Source organism: Haematobia irritans, chromosome 2 (genome assembly GCF_050003625.1).
Source record: "Haematobia irritans isolate KBUSLIRL chromosome 2, ASM5000362v1, whole genome shotgun sequence".
Taxonomy (NCBI): Eukaryota; Metazoa; Arthropoda; class Insecta; order Diptera; family Muscidae; genus Haematobia; species Haematobia irritans.
Window position 1 is genome coordinate 3199731 of NC_134398.1, and position 12915 is coordinate 3212645.

A 12915-nucleotide genomic window follows, 5' to 3' on the forward strand; every position below is an offset into this window, starting at 1 on the left:
CAGTTTTTTCGTACGAAAATGTGATCTTAGTACTAGGCTTTAAGGGTAGGTACTACGTTCCGTTTTCGAGTTGAAAACCACTTTATTTTCGCGATTACTTTTCCTTAAACAATCAAAATTATAAATGAAAACAAACTTATTCCTGTAGAGTCTTTCCGAAAACTAATGGAACAAGAAACTACACATCAATTGAGTTAATTTGTCTGCTTTATATTGAACTGTTTTAATAAAGTAACCACGAAAATTTCAACGCGAAAAGCGAACATAGTACTTACCTTAAAGTAAAAACAATGACTTTCTTTGACACCAGAATTTTTTAGTGTACGGAGACTTTTTTGCTGCATGGCTGTATGGTTGCCCAATTTATTATAGGGTTGCAATATATTTTTTTGTAAATATATCGATTTGTATAGTAAATATATCGATTTTTTCTAGTAAATATATCGATTTTAGCAAAATTTTGTGGCTTGTACGGATACTTTTGATTCTGTGGTTCATCATTCGTAAAACAAAATAAAAGAACATAATACATTGTATTATGCCTGTTTTTGTTACATTGTTCGACCAATAAACAATTTCTAACACCACACTAAAGATAAATAAACAAAGGTAAATAAATTTGGTAGATAGGAGTTAGGAATGCAAATGAAATAGAAAGTTTTGTTTGGCAATAACGTTACAGTGATTAGCAACAAATTAATAGGAAAATGTTCGAAGTCCAAAGGCAAATTTCTGCAGAAAAATAAAGTTTAGATAAAGTCGACAACCCAATATTTGCATCTGCATATAAGTAGAAAACTTTCGTTGATTAGACGTGAACTTTACCCTTTTAAACATTTATCAGTAATACAACCAGTATTATTCTACCGATTATGTTATCTCTTTACTTGTTTGTACTTAATCTCTTAATAATCTCTTGTATTTTTTAGTAATGGCATCCGTTCAGGATCGTTTTAATGCAGCAGTAAATGTTATAAAAAACTTGCCGAAAAATGGTCCTTATCAGCCAAGTCCTGTTATGATGCTTAAATTCTACGGCCTATTTAAGCAGGCCACTGAAGGACCATGCAATGGGAAGAGACCTTCGTTTTGGGATGTTATTGGAAAAGCCAAGTATGACGCCTGGAATGGATTTAAACACTTAACGAAAGAGCAAGCTATGCAGCAATATGTCGAAGGACTTCAGGAAATCATAGAAACCATGTCCTTTACCGAAAATGTTCAAAATTTTGTTGGTAGTCTGCAAGGCTTGGAGAATATCAATTTAGATGAACTTGAAATGATAGCTCCAGGAATGAAGCAATTGGCAGAATCACATCCAAGTTCACCATTTAGTTCGAGAACCAACAGCCCCCAACACGGATCCAGTAGTAACATTAGAGTCGAAGAAGAGGTACATAGTTAATAAATGTAGGACGATTTATAAAAACTCGTTTTTATTTTTTAGCCCCTTGCAAATGGACATGCGTCATTGGTGGAAGAAATTTCAAATGACGCACAAATAACAGAACAACCTCAACCCGAACCGACGAAGGTGCCACAACCAACACTTCCAGAAAATTCATTTACCAATTATTCACAATTCAATGGAAATGTTGATCCATCCGATGACGAAGAATATGTCGATCCGTTCGATATACAACACGAACTTAACGAATCGATTCAGCACAATAATCAAATTCTGAAACAAGTGCAAGCCACTGTATCAAGAATGAATTCGGATATATCATCTGTGAACCAACGTATTTTCGATTTAGAAAAAACTGTTCGGGATCTAAAGACAGCTGTAACCAATTCCAAACTATCAATTTCGATGGAGCACAAAAGAAAGTATCCTAAATGGTGGCATTTGAAGGACATATCACCTTTATGGTTTGTCTTGCTTATCTTATGGCCATTCATAGCTAGAAGATTAGGAAGAATGTTGGCGAATCCCAAACGAAAATGAAGAGCATACATATAGCCAGTTTAATGTAGATATAGGCTTGGTTTATGTTATCGGTGTTAAAGTTCATTATTTAAAATATTATTTGTTTTGGTTTAATTCTCTGCTTGGGCAAGGCCACTATTTTGCACTCACGATTAGCGCTCCCTTAGTTCTCACAAACATGTGCAATTCTTTTAATTTTAAGTTATAACCTTCCTGGTTTGTTTTTATGTAAACTAGATCCATTTTTTAGTAACCTTTCATTCCACAGTACATACTCTACTTTACTTAGAAAATTATTAATTTGTATGGAAAATATGCGTATGCTACGCAGCAACTAAATATTTTTGCAAAAATTAAAGATTTTATCTATGTTTCTACTTTACTTTTTTATGATAAATATACAAATGTATATCAATTACATACTGGGAATGTTTTGTGTTTTCATGGTTGGGGTGTTTCGCGCAGATATTTCTTTCCTGATGGAACATCAATTGTTTTATAGCCACTGGGGAATTTATCAACACATGCCTGTTCCGAGACCGTAGGCAATATCATACAAGTTCCTCCTTGCTACAATACCAAGATTTTATTAGTACTAAATATTTGAATTTCTGACAAACAATGTTACCTTCCAATCAGCAGGGGTAGCCACATATTTATTAGTTGTTAGCTGCATCGAGTCAATCACTCTCAAAATTTCGCTGAAAGTAAAGTTTTATTTAATGAAATGTCGATATACATAGAAAAATACATACTCAAAATTTCTACCAGTTGTAGCAGGATATAAAATGGATAAGCGCAATTTCTTAGCATTATCTATAATGAATACCGCACGACATGTTAGAGGTATGCCATCAGAATTTAGTTCGTCTTTATCCAACATATTTAACTTGAGTGCTAGTACTCGCTTGGCATCCGCAATAATGGGATAATCGAAAGATGGAAGCTCTAGGGCGAAGAAGCTACATAAATATTTTGGCAGAAGATGGATAACAACAAAAAATATACTAACTTCCGTACGATTTTATATCTTCAATCCATCCATTGTGAGAGTCCACAGTATCAATAGATAAAGCAATCGGTTTAACATTACGTTTTTTAAATTCTGAAAGATTATGAAACAAAAAACTTTGCAATATTAAATTGTTTCGTTTTTCTCCCAATATCAATTTTGATATTTTCTATTCACGCCAATAAGATGCATCCGAAAAATTAATATTTTAAACAAGTGCAAAATAATTCGAAAAATTATTGGATACGAGGAAGGGTAACGACAAGGCATAGCGTAATTGCTTATTATGAGACGAATTAATTTGTTTCGATTTTAATAAAATAAGGTTAAAGGATTTCTGGTTATATGAGATGTTAAAACGTGTGGCTAGAAATAGTTGTCTGGAAATAAAAACTCAAATATTCTTTATCCAATATAACTTAGCATATAAGGCCCGCACTATGTTCGGTTTTCAAATTGAAAACCACCTGATTGATTTATTTATTTATCAGTTTTTCAATTCAATTCAATTCAATATTTATTCATAATCTATAAGCCCTAAAAGGGCCAAATCGATTACAGAGTAATGTATTATGGCACTAAGATTCACTTCTATATAATGGAAGGTAAAAAGATCTTAACACTAAAATCTTAATACTAAAAATAAAAAAAAAATAGAATGTTCATGGATATGAAACGTTTCCCCCAAAAAATAAAAAAAAGTTTACCCACTATCAACCTTTTATTCGATATGCAGGGTTTACAAATTAGACAGCATCTTGTCAGCAAACTCCCGAACTGAATGGGCAAAATGTCTATCCTCGTATGGAAGATATACATTCCAAATACGACATACTCTTACCTCGAAGGAATTCTGCATTATTAGGGTATTAAAGCGGGGACATATCAGGGAATGCGATCTGACAGATGAACCAAACTGAAAATGAGATAGTAAATATTGTGGACTTCCAGCTCTGTACACTTTATAAAATAGTGTCACCAGCCTAATCTTTATAAAATTATCAAAACTACAATCCAAGAAGTCCCTAACATACGCCGATATGTGATCATGAATACGCAGTCCGTAAACGTACCTGATTACCCTATTGAAGTATCTCTCTAACTCATTCTGTTTGTCGTATTGGTCCCCGTATACACCTCTAACCCGTACAAAATCCTAGGCATTAAAAAGCTATGGGCTATTCAGTAATACTAAGCCTACATGGCCTAAATACATTTGTATTACAAAGTTTTTTTTTTATAATCTGAATAGAAGTTGATGTACTAAATTTAAATACAACTATAAATTATATAAAAATAAACTAAAAGTATAATATAATAATTTAGTTTTCGCGGTTAATTAAAAACATGAACGAAAACAAAGTAATGATAAATCTTGCCCAAATTTTGGTGAGAAAGACTGTATGTATAAATTCTTTAAAATTATATTATTTTATCAGAGAAACCTCTTAAGACATGAAAAAAAAGCCAAATCAAGTCTCGAATCTATCAAACGGTCCCATTTTCGGCCAATTTTGTAGGGATAGCGATATGTTACTAATCAAACATGACAAATAATTGCAAAGTTATTTACGTGAAGGAAAGAGTCGATGTTGGGCAAATATAGTCCAAACAGACCATAAGAATGCAACACACATCAATTATACTTACCGGGTAATAGTTGAGCAACACGTGCTAACTCCGTAGTACATACGGGTGTGTAATCAGCGGGATGAGAGAACAATATGGCCCATCTGGAAAGATAGATGTATTAAATCCTAAGGATCAGCTAATTACTATTTTAGATAATAGGTCTGTTCGCGTACTTTTCCAGTAAAAAATATCCAGTAAAAACTAGCAAGAGAGTAAGAGTATATTTTACACTCTTTGCTTAAAATTGCTGAAAAGTACACGAACGGTATCCAGTAACTATTTGCACATTGAAAATTTCAGCTGCTAAAACATTGAAAACAAAAAACGAATCATGTATATTTAACTTCCAATCGTAGTTGCCGAACATGTACATTGTATTGGTACTTTGTTTGTTATCAATAACCAGCTGGCAACGTATGCTATGGTTTGCAAGATTTTACTGGGGAAAAAATCTCTAGCAAAAACTTGCAATTTCTCTATCTCATAACTGTCAAATGTAGTCTCTCTCCGGCTCTCTTTTGGTGGCGTTTTGGTGTAAACGAACGACTTCCAGTAAAAATTTGTAACAATTATCAAAAATTATCGTGTTCTCGAACGGAGCTAATATTTACGAATCCTCCATCCACTCATAGAAGTCTATGCTTCCTTGGTTTGTTTCAGCTTGAAAATTTGGAAATAGTTCGCCTATATTCATCCTTTCTTAGAACCTTGAAGTGTTTTTAGTTCGAAGCGTGAAAGAGGGTATGGAATATGTATAATACAATAGGTATGGTAAAAAAACAACTGATCATAATTGAATGACAGGGTACGATAAGGTGGAAGCATAACGCCAGCTGATTACATTTTTTTTTTGTAACAGAAAATTGTATACATATGTCATAAACGGGCCTACATGTTAACCAACTTATCATATTGAAATTTGACACATATCAATACCATATGTCATCCCCTTTCTCTGCATAGTTTCAGACTTGTAGGCATCTCTTGTCATAGCTCCTGCATATAATATCGATCGATATCCACAAATATGACCATGCATTTCTCTAGTAATATCGTCTACACAATGAAATCCTTTTCTATAGATCTGGATTTGGATCCTCCACCATACTTTAAAATTGAAATTCACTTTAGCGCTCTCTAAATGTCGGGATTGTAGATTTAAAATCTTGATCATAATTTATAATTAAGTGAACCGGTTCATGGCTAAGAAAATCGGTTCTTCAATCAAACACCAACTAGCGATGTGCGCGTGAGAGAAAAGTGTCAGACGCACTCATTCTCATGGAGAGATTTTACTTCGATCGGAAGAAGTCACCAACTCATAAGTCCTTATTCTCGAAATTCTGTCAACCCGCTAACATTCTAGAGACTAACGAAAATTCTCGTTATAGGCCGGCCAAACTCGAACGTAATACTCACCTTATTCAAGAAAAATCTCTTAGCACACGAGAATTATAGACTCGACTATCAGTCGTGAATTGCGTTTGAAAACTTAAGATTACGTGCAAATAAAACATAATTCAAAAACGTTCGTTTGCGAGAACATTGTTGTAGGCTTCGTAACGCAATAAATAAAAGTGTTCAGTCACGTCAATTTCAATTCACGTGCCCATCTCTACCACCAACTATATAATGTCAAAAGTAAAAACCAAAATTGATAATTAATCTATTAAAACCTTTATTAGTAGGTGAGACAACACAACAACATTTGGTACACGAGAGTTATTGTGTGAACTTTGAACTTTATTTTGAGTGTTTAGAAATGTGCACATAGTTTCAAAATCATTTGCTTTCCTGGCAGAACGCCTTTAATCTTTCCCTGATTTCTTCCAAATTGCCTCGTAAACCGGTCTTTTGGAATAGAAACTTTGTGACGTTACACATTTGTTTTCAATTTCATATATCAATTTCATATCTCGAAGGTAACAGGCGGCGAGACAATATTTTTCAGTGATCTGTATTGTTACGTATTTCAAAAGCCAAATAATCTTACGAGATAATCGGTCCAATGTTCACTGAGTTTCAAGTTTTCCTCTTTACAGTTTTTTTTTTCATAAAATATAAAAATTAAAAAATGTCAGATTCTGGGAAAACTGAGAAAAAGGCTAATCCCGCAAAGTCTTTCTTGAGCGGAGGTTTTGGTGGAATTTGTACAGTAATTTCTGGCCACCCTTTGGACACAATTAAGGTAAGTAAATTAAGGTTTAACTTACATTTAGTAAACTAATGAATTAATATAGGTTCGTTTACAAACTATGCCCCGTACTGGTCCAGGTGAAGCCCCATTGTACAAAGGCACTTTTGATTGTGCAGCAAAAACTATAAAAAATGAAGGTTTTCTGGGCCTATATAAAGGAATGTCCGCACCAATTGTGGGTGTAGCTCCTATTTTTGCTCTCTGCTTTGCTGGTTATGCACTTGGAAAACGAGTTCAACAGACTGAAGGGAATACAAAATTAAATGGTCGGCAAGTGTTTGTAGCTGGTTCATTTTCGGGATTACTCTCTACAATCATTACCGCTCCAGGTGAGCGAATCAAGTGCCTACTACAAATTCAACAGGCTTCAAAAGGAGCTGAGAAGAAATACAATGGAATGCTAGATTGCGCATCGAAATTATATAAAGAAGGAGGTTTGCGTTCAATATATAAAGGAAGCTGTGCTACTTTGTTGAGAGGTATGTTGCCGTTAATATTTTGATAATATATGAAAGTATATCAATTCGGGGTAAAGTTTATAGAATGAGGTATTCCATAGAAAAATGTACTTTTACTTTACATTTTTCAAGGGAACCGAAAAATTTGCTTTGTGCTCAACTTCTTTGGGAACATAAAGATATCCCCAAGTATAACATCCCAATAATGGTTAATGTGGTAAGACAGCGCATTCTCGCATTAGAGATATAGAAGTAATGATATCCCTAAAAGTGAATTGTGGAGAATTAAAAAATATTTTTAAAAATTCAACTAGGCTATTTAAGCCGGATGATATCAAACACCACATTCTTTAATTTGTCGGTATTGTGTTAATTAGCTTTTTATTCAGTGTAGTTTATTCTTATAATTATTAATGTCTTTATTTTCTAAAGTAAAAGATTCTTTTAATCTCAAAAATATTTCATCTATATACGACCTATCAAATGTCATTCTGTATCTCTGCTGCTGTGCTCTCCGTTCTTGTATTGTTCAGCACATTAATAATTTGATAATCTAAAGAATTTTCATGGATATTTCTTAAGGTAGCTTTCACTTTGTCTTGCCTTTGCAATTGCCATATCATACGATTTGTCAAAGGATTATTATTCTCGTGATTCTTTTTGGCAATGCGTTCTCTTTCTTCAAGTTTGCGCCAATGGGGAAGTCTGTGGTTTGAGGAATTTTTAGCTTTCATCTGTATGTATTTAGTGCCACATTGCAACTGTTTCCTAAGAACATAATAAACACTGCGTCCATTGACATTTTCACATCTCGGAGCAAGTTGTTTATTAAATTTGTAGTTACTAAATTTGCGACAAGACAACTTTTTACCAGAAAAATAGTCATTAATACATCTCTCAATCGAAGGAACTCTTTCTTGATTTGTAACTTTAGCCTTCCAATTAGCCATGTCGCATGAGCATTTCCAAGGATTTTCAGAAAGACGGGCCAACATCAATTTCCTCTGTTGAAAGAATGATTTAGGGAGCGTCCTTAAGTGATTACTATTCAAAAAGACTTCTTCGAGATTCGGCAAATCCTCAAATAATCCTGGTGGTATATAGCTTATGTTGTTATAGGATAAATTGACGATACGTAAGCGTTTGCAGCCTATAAATGCGTCCATTGAGATTACATTGATTTGACAATTGGACAAATCTAATTCCGATAACTCAGAAAATCCCGAAAAAGCATCATACTCAAGAGAATTTATTTCGCCCCGAAGTTTTAATTTCTGCAACGACACTAAATCCTAAAAGAATGGACATTAAAGGTATAACATAAGTTGCAGAATAATTGTATTCCTTATTACCTTGAAAATATTTTGTTCTAGGCTATTTATGGATACGTTATTTATTTCCAATGTGGTTAGTTGTGTAAGTTTCTTAAATGGCTGATTGCCCCAAAGTTCTAAGGGCACCTCGTGAGAACCAAAAAACATTTCTCTTGTGTTATTCATGACCCAGAAACTTGCTGGAAATATGTAACGGATGGGATTGTTGCGAAAATCAACTTGTTCCAATTTGGGCAAGGGCGGAAAGCTTAACTCAGTTAGTTTAGTCAAGCGATTATCGCTTAAATCCAAAACTTGTAATTCAAATAAGCCGGCTAAATTCCGATAGTGTAAGTCATATATGGCGTTGTGTGCCAGTGATAAGGTTTTCAATTGTGTGGCGCCCGATAACGCGAATGGTGGTACCACTTGTATGTTATTTCTTTCCAGTGATAGATGTTGCAGTTCGTCTAATCCCATAAACATTTCCCAAGATAATTCTTGCATGCCACATGCTTGTATTCGGAGAACTTCCAAACGTTGCCAACCATAAAATGTGGGCATTTTAGCTTTTTTCACTTCCTCAATATAAACTTCATATGGTACAATTTCCAGTTCTTCTTGTTCTTGCTGTTGTAATTCCACCAATAATTTACGATCATAGTGTTTCGTATTGATATCCTCTTCAATCAATTCCATGCTATTTAATAGTTCAATATTTGGTTTGTAATTAAACACTTCTTTAGGATGGACAAAATTGTTGGGCCTTTTTACAATTTCCGAACCCAATAGGGTTATAGACTCAAAATTGGCATGTTTCAAAAAGTGCAATGGTGAATCCAATATCAGACGTAGGCCCCTATCTTGCGAACCCCTTACTTCCAACGTCATCAATTGATTTAGAGGCTTCAAAATGCTTGTGTTCACTAGAGAAATAAGTAAATGGAAACGTGGAAATCATTGTATATGCAATTTTTATTTAATCAGTACCTGTCTTATTTCTTCCGATCCCTGTATATAATAAAACTAGCGCTTGAATATCATGTGGCAAAGAGTTTATTAGTTTTTCTGTATCGGTGTCTTCTTGTATTATGCAAGTCGATTGTTTTATGAAAGGATTATCCAGATAACTTAAATCGCCTCCATAGTTTGACTCATTATTGTTAATTAAGTCTTGTTCATCCGGTGTTTCTGTTATACTATTGTCCTTGGAAGATGAAAACTTTTGTTGCATATTGTTTATCCAATGTGATATAGGTAAATCTGATAAATGGGCATATTGGCAAACACATCCCTGAGGACAAAACAATGTGTCCACTTCGATTGTTGGATGTGAATCGGATTTAATTTCTGTTTCCGGTTTATTATATAATGCCTCAATGCCGTCATCGTCGAGTTCTTGATATTTATTGTGAATTTCCTGATATCTGTTGGTATTGTATAAAATCCGATTTCCCCGGTTTTCGTCATATTTGGGTTTGTGGTTATTATGTTTTATGTAATCGTTTCTTCTAAAACTCTCGCGATAGGCTTGCGATGCTTCCTGTTGTTGAAGTGAAATCGTAAAAACTTTAATAACATTCTAACTAGAAATTGCATATAGGAACAATTACAATATTATAAAAATTAAGTATTGCATAATATTTATTGACGTGAAATGCATTTTTTTAATTCGCAATAAAATTCTAATATTTTTAAAAGTTTCACAAAATATGCACAAAAACGTAGTTTTCGATACGGTTCGATTTTTCAATATTACACTCACAATAAACATAAGTGTGGTAACAACAGCAAACACCTTCATGTTTAATTTGTTTTTATTATTTATATCCTTATTCAACGAGTTTCAACCAAGGTATATATGCATAAAGCATATTTCTTACTATAATTACTATTGTATATAGCACATGTGTATACTCGAACCACTATAATTTATTGTGGTGGGATGAAAAGTCGATATAAAACTAAATATGTTTTTATACAACAGCATATTTTTTCTGAATAACATAAAAAAAACTTCAACCCAGAGCCGCCTCCATGAAAAGATTAAAAAATACTTTATTGTGTGTATATGAAGGAAGTCACATTGTAAAGGATGTTGTTATCAGCATTTCAGTGTTTTATATATAAACACATTTTAAATACATTTACATATAACAACTCGGCTCTGTGTGTCAACTACATGACCGTATGTGGAAAAACAAGAACAAGATAAATTAATTGTTTGAAAGAATTCAGCCTTATAATAGGTGTATTCCAAATTGCAAGATTTATGTATTTAAACAAGCTGTTAAAAAAACAGAATCAATTTGGGAAATCAAAATCAGAATCAAATTTGAAAAATGCCGGCTTTTCAATAGTTACTTACCCTATTTCTGTATGTACAAATATATATTTACATTATATTTCCTTTTTAATCCAATGGCAGCATTTTGAGTTTTTCGTTAAAAGCCTGTTAGTCCATTTGGACTATCATAAAAAAAAACATTTTGTTGATTTGAGTCAATTTTCAAAACTATCAAAAGTCGGTTAGTGATACATAAATATAGTATATTTAAATTTATAAGTTATGAACACGCCTGTTGTTTATGAACATGTGCACTAACCGCATGACAAATACTAAAATTTATTTGTGATTGTATTTTGGTGTGTAAATTTTGTTCACTTATATTAGCATATTAAATAAGATGTGTCAATATAATCTATTAACATCAGAAATTCACACCGACTGCTGTTTTTAGCAGACTTTTTTCTATGAGTGTACTATACATTGTTATTTATGCCTGTTCTTGATCTCATCGCACTGTACACCACACTGCAGACATTCTTCACACCTCATAAAAGGTTAGTTATTCTGACTCACACGTGAAAAAATATTTTTCGGGCTTCTGATAGAAAAATGAAAACATTAGATTTTTTCTGCACGCCCACTACCCATTTTGCCGGTAAAATTGTACTAGAATGGAATAAAAGTAAAAACAATCCTAAAAACAAATACACCAGCCAGAAGAAACTTTGGTTCAAATGTTAGATGTTTTTTTAAATCGCATTTCATGCAATATGCAAGCGATTTAGCTTTATAAAATATGCAAAAAATAACAAAAACACATTAAAGTTTCAGAATCTGTTATTTAAATGTGTTAAAAAATTCTAACTTTGCATACGATAGCTGTACGCTTGGCCAACACAGAAAAAATGTTCGTGTACATTTTTCAGGCCTGTGACGGTGTGAAGTGTCGTCCAGAAACAACTTATTAAAGCAATACTTGTGTGTACCACAACAGGCACGATTGGAACGTAACCATCTAATATATGTTTAGGCCAATGATATTACATTTTTAGGATTTGGTGTTAAGTGTATTACTGTAAATTTTTGTCTAAATTCTTATTAATTTTCCATGTCATTTTAAGATCTACCTGCCAATGGTGTATACTTTTTGGCCTACGAATGGATACAGGAGGCCGCTAAGAAACGTACAGGCAGTGATAGTGTTTCATTGACGGTAACACTCTTTGCTGGAGGTTCTGCTGGAATTGCATATTGGCTAGTTGGCATGCCGGCTGATGTATTAAAGAGTCGTTTGCAAACTGGTAAGCATTTATTGGTTTTAATTAAATTCACACTATATTTGATTGGGTTTCAGCTCCGGAAGGCACATATAAGAGTGGAATTCGTAGTGTATTCAAAGAGTTAATGGTGAAAGATGGTCCTTTAGCTTTGTATCGTGGTATTACACCCATAATGATTCGTGCCTTCCCAGCCAATGCTGCCTGTTTCTTTGGAATTGAACTTGCGAACAAGTTCTTTGACAAATTTTTCCCGAATTTCTAGAGTTAACTATTATTATTAAATCTTCTTTTTCTAATTTTCCTAGTGAGTTTGAATATACTATGTGAGATTAATTGAAAATCTTCGTTCAGAGAAGGGAGTATATCATTTTGTATGACATTGTTGATACAATAAATGAAAGCAACTTTTTGTTATCATTTAATTTCTGCCAAATGTTTTTTTTTTATAAAAAATGTATGAAAACACTTAAATATAATTTGTAATTATTAAATTTAATCAAAAATGGCTACGTCGCTTTTTAACAGTGCAGTATATGTATAATAATATAGAAAATAGGAATGGCATACCCAACGAAATTTGTTAATAGGCACTCAAAAAAAGTGAACCCTATATATCACTAAAGCCGGTTTAATTCTATTTTAGTTCATTATACGTTTTAAGAAAGTTTCCATAACTTTAATATTTTTTGCGTACGTTAAATTACTGAAACAGAGAAAAAAATATACACAAATGAAACATAAAGATTAGTTTAGTGACGGCATAACTAAACTAATATAGTTTAGTTAAATTTTACTAAAATTAA

At 33.1% G+C, this 12915-nt stretch overlaps 4 protein-coding genes across 5 annotated transcripts; 2 read left to right on the forward strand and 2 right to left on the reverse strand.

Annotated features, from left to right (window-relative positions):
- The first annotated feature begins 448 nt into the window (after positions 1-448).
- On the forward strand, positions 449-2359 carry LOC142223238 (uncharacterized). The gene is made up of 3 exons (XM_075293098.1): positions 449-609; positions 930-1393; positions 1448-2359. The coding sequence occupies exons 2-3, from the start codon at positions 932-934 to the stop codon at positions 1946-1948; spliced, it is 963 nt and encodes a 320-aa protein (XP_075149213.1). The 5' UTR covers positions 449-609; positions 930-931; the 3' UTR covers positions 1949-2359.
- Positions 2211-5346, reverse strand: Prx6a (Peroxiredoxin 6a). Its single transcript, XM_075293099.1, has 6 exons — positions 5186-5346; positions 4593-4675; positions 2943-3035; positions 2686-2878; positions 2559-2631; positions 2211-2500 (listed from the first exon to the last, which is right to left on the reverse strand). The coding sequence occupies exons 1-6, from the start codon at positions 5266-5268 to the stop codon at positions 2372-2374; spliced, it is 654 nt and encodes a 217-aa protein (XP_075149214.1). The 5' UTR covers positions 5269-5346; the 3' UTR covers positions 2211-2371.
- A 775-nt stretch (positions 5347-6121) lies between these two features.
- Positions 6122-12534, forward strand: colt (carnitine/acylcarnitine carrier protein colt, mitochondrial). 2 transcript variants are annotated; one of them, XM_075293104.1, is made up of 5 exons: positions 6122-6262; positions 6617-6762; positions 6815-7250; positions 11954-12133; positions 12187-12534. In XM_075293104.1, exons 2-5 carry the CDS (start codon positions 6649-6651, stop codon positions 12372-12374), a joined length of 918 nt encoding a protein of 305 aa, XP_075149219.1. In that variant the 5' UTR covers positions 6122-6262; positions 6617-6648; the 3' UTR covers positions 12375-12534. The 2 variants fall into 2 exon arrangements, with proteins under 2 accessions (XP_075149219.1, XP_075149217.1); XM_075293102.1 differs by lacking the exon at positions 6122-6262 and adding an exon at positions 6292-6496.
- Positions 7576-10534, reverse strand: LOC142223241 (uncharacterized). The gene is made up of 4 exons (XM_075293101.1): positions 10308-10534; positions 9533-10085; positions 8582-9468; positions 7576-8521 (listed from the first exon to the last, which is right to left on the reverse strand). Exons 1-4 carry the CDS (start codon positions 10344-10346, stop codon positions 7709-7711), a joined length of 2292 nt encoding a protein of 763 aa, XP_075149216.1. The 5' UTR covers positions 10347-10534; the 3' UTR covers positions 7576-7708.
- Positions 12535-12915: the final 381 nt, after the last annotated feature.

What these genes read in the sequence shown, in the direction of transcription:
- LOC142223238 (XM_075293098.1), top strand. Translation starts at nt 932, where the DNA reads ATGGCATCCGTTCAGGATCGTTTTAATGCAGCAGTAAATGTTATAAAA. An exon ending in ACATTAGAGTCGAAGAAGAG is followed by an intron (nt 1,394 to 1,447) that starts GTACATAGTTAA and finishes TTTATTTTTTAG; the next exon opens with CCCCTTGCAAATGGACATGC.
- Prx6a (XM_075293099.1), bottom strand. Translation starts at nt 5,268, where the DNA reads ATGAATATAGGCGAACTATTTCCAAATTTTCAAGCTGAAACAAACCAA. An exon ending in AGATATAAAATCGTACGGAA is followed by an intron (nt 2,879 to 2,942) that starts GTTAGTATATTT and finishes TCTTCGCCCTAG; the next exon opens with AGCTTCCATCTTTCGATTAT. An exon ending in ACAACTGGTAGAAATTTTGA is followed by an intron (nt 2,632 to 2,685) that starts GTATGTATTTTT and finishes CTTTACTTTCAG; the next exon opens with CGAAATTTTGAGAGTGATTG.
- colt (XM_075293104.1), top strand. Translation starts at nt 6,649, where the DNA reads ATGTCAGATTCTGGGAAAACTGAGAAAAAGGCTAATCCCGCAAAGTCT. An exon ending in CTGTGCTACTTTGTTGAGAG is followed by an intron (nt 7,251 to 11,953) that starts GTATGTTGCCGT and finishes TGTCATTTTAAG; the next exon opens with ATCTACCTGCCAATGGTGTA. An exon ending in AAAGAGTCGTTTGCAAACTG is followed by an intron (nt 12,134 to 12,186) that starts GTAAGCATTTAT and finishes ATTGGGTTTCAG; the next exon opens with CTCCGGAAGGCACATATAAG.
- LOC142223241 (XM_075293101.1), bottom strand. Translation starts at nt 10,346, where the DNA reads ATGAAGGTGTTTGCTGTTGTTACCACACTTATGTTTATT. An exon ending in GATCGGAAGAAATAAGACAG is followed by an intron (nt 9,469 to 9,532) that starts GTACTGATTAAA and finishes TTATTTCTCTAG; the next exon opens with TGAACACAAGCATTTTGAAG. An exon ending in TAGAACAAAATATTTTCAAG is followed by an intron (nt 8,522 to 8,581) that starts GTAATAAGGAAT and finishes CCATTCTTTTAG; the next exon opens with GATTTAGTGTCGTTGCAGAA.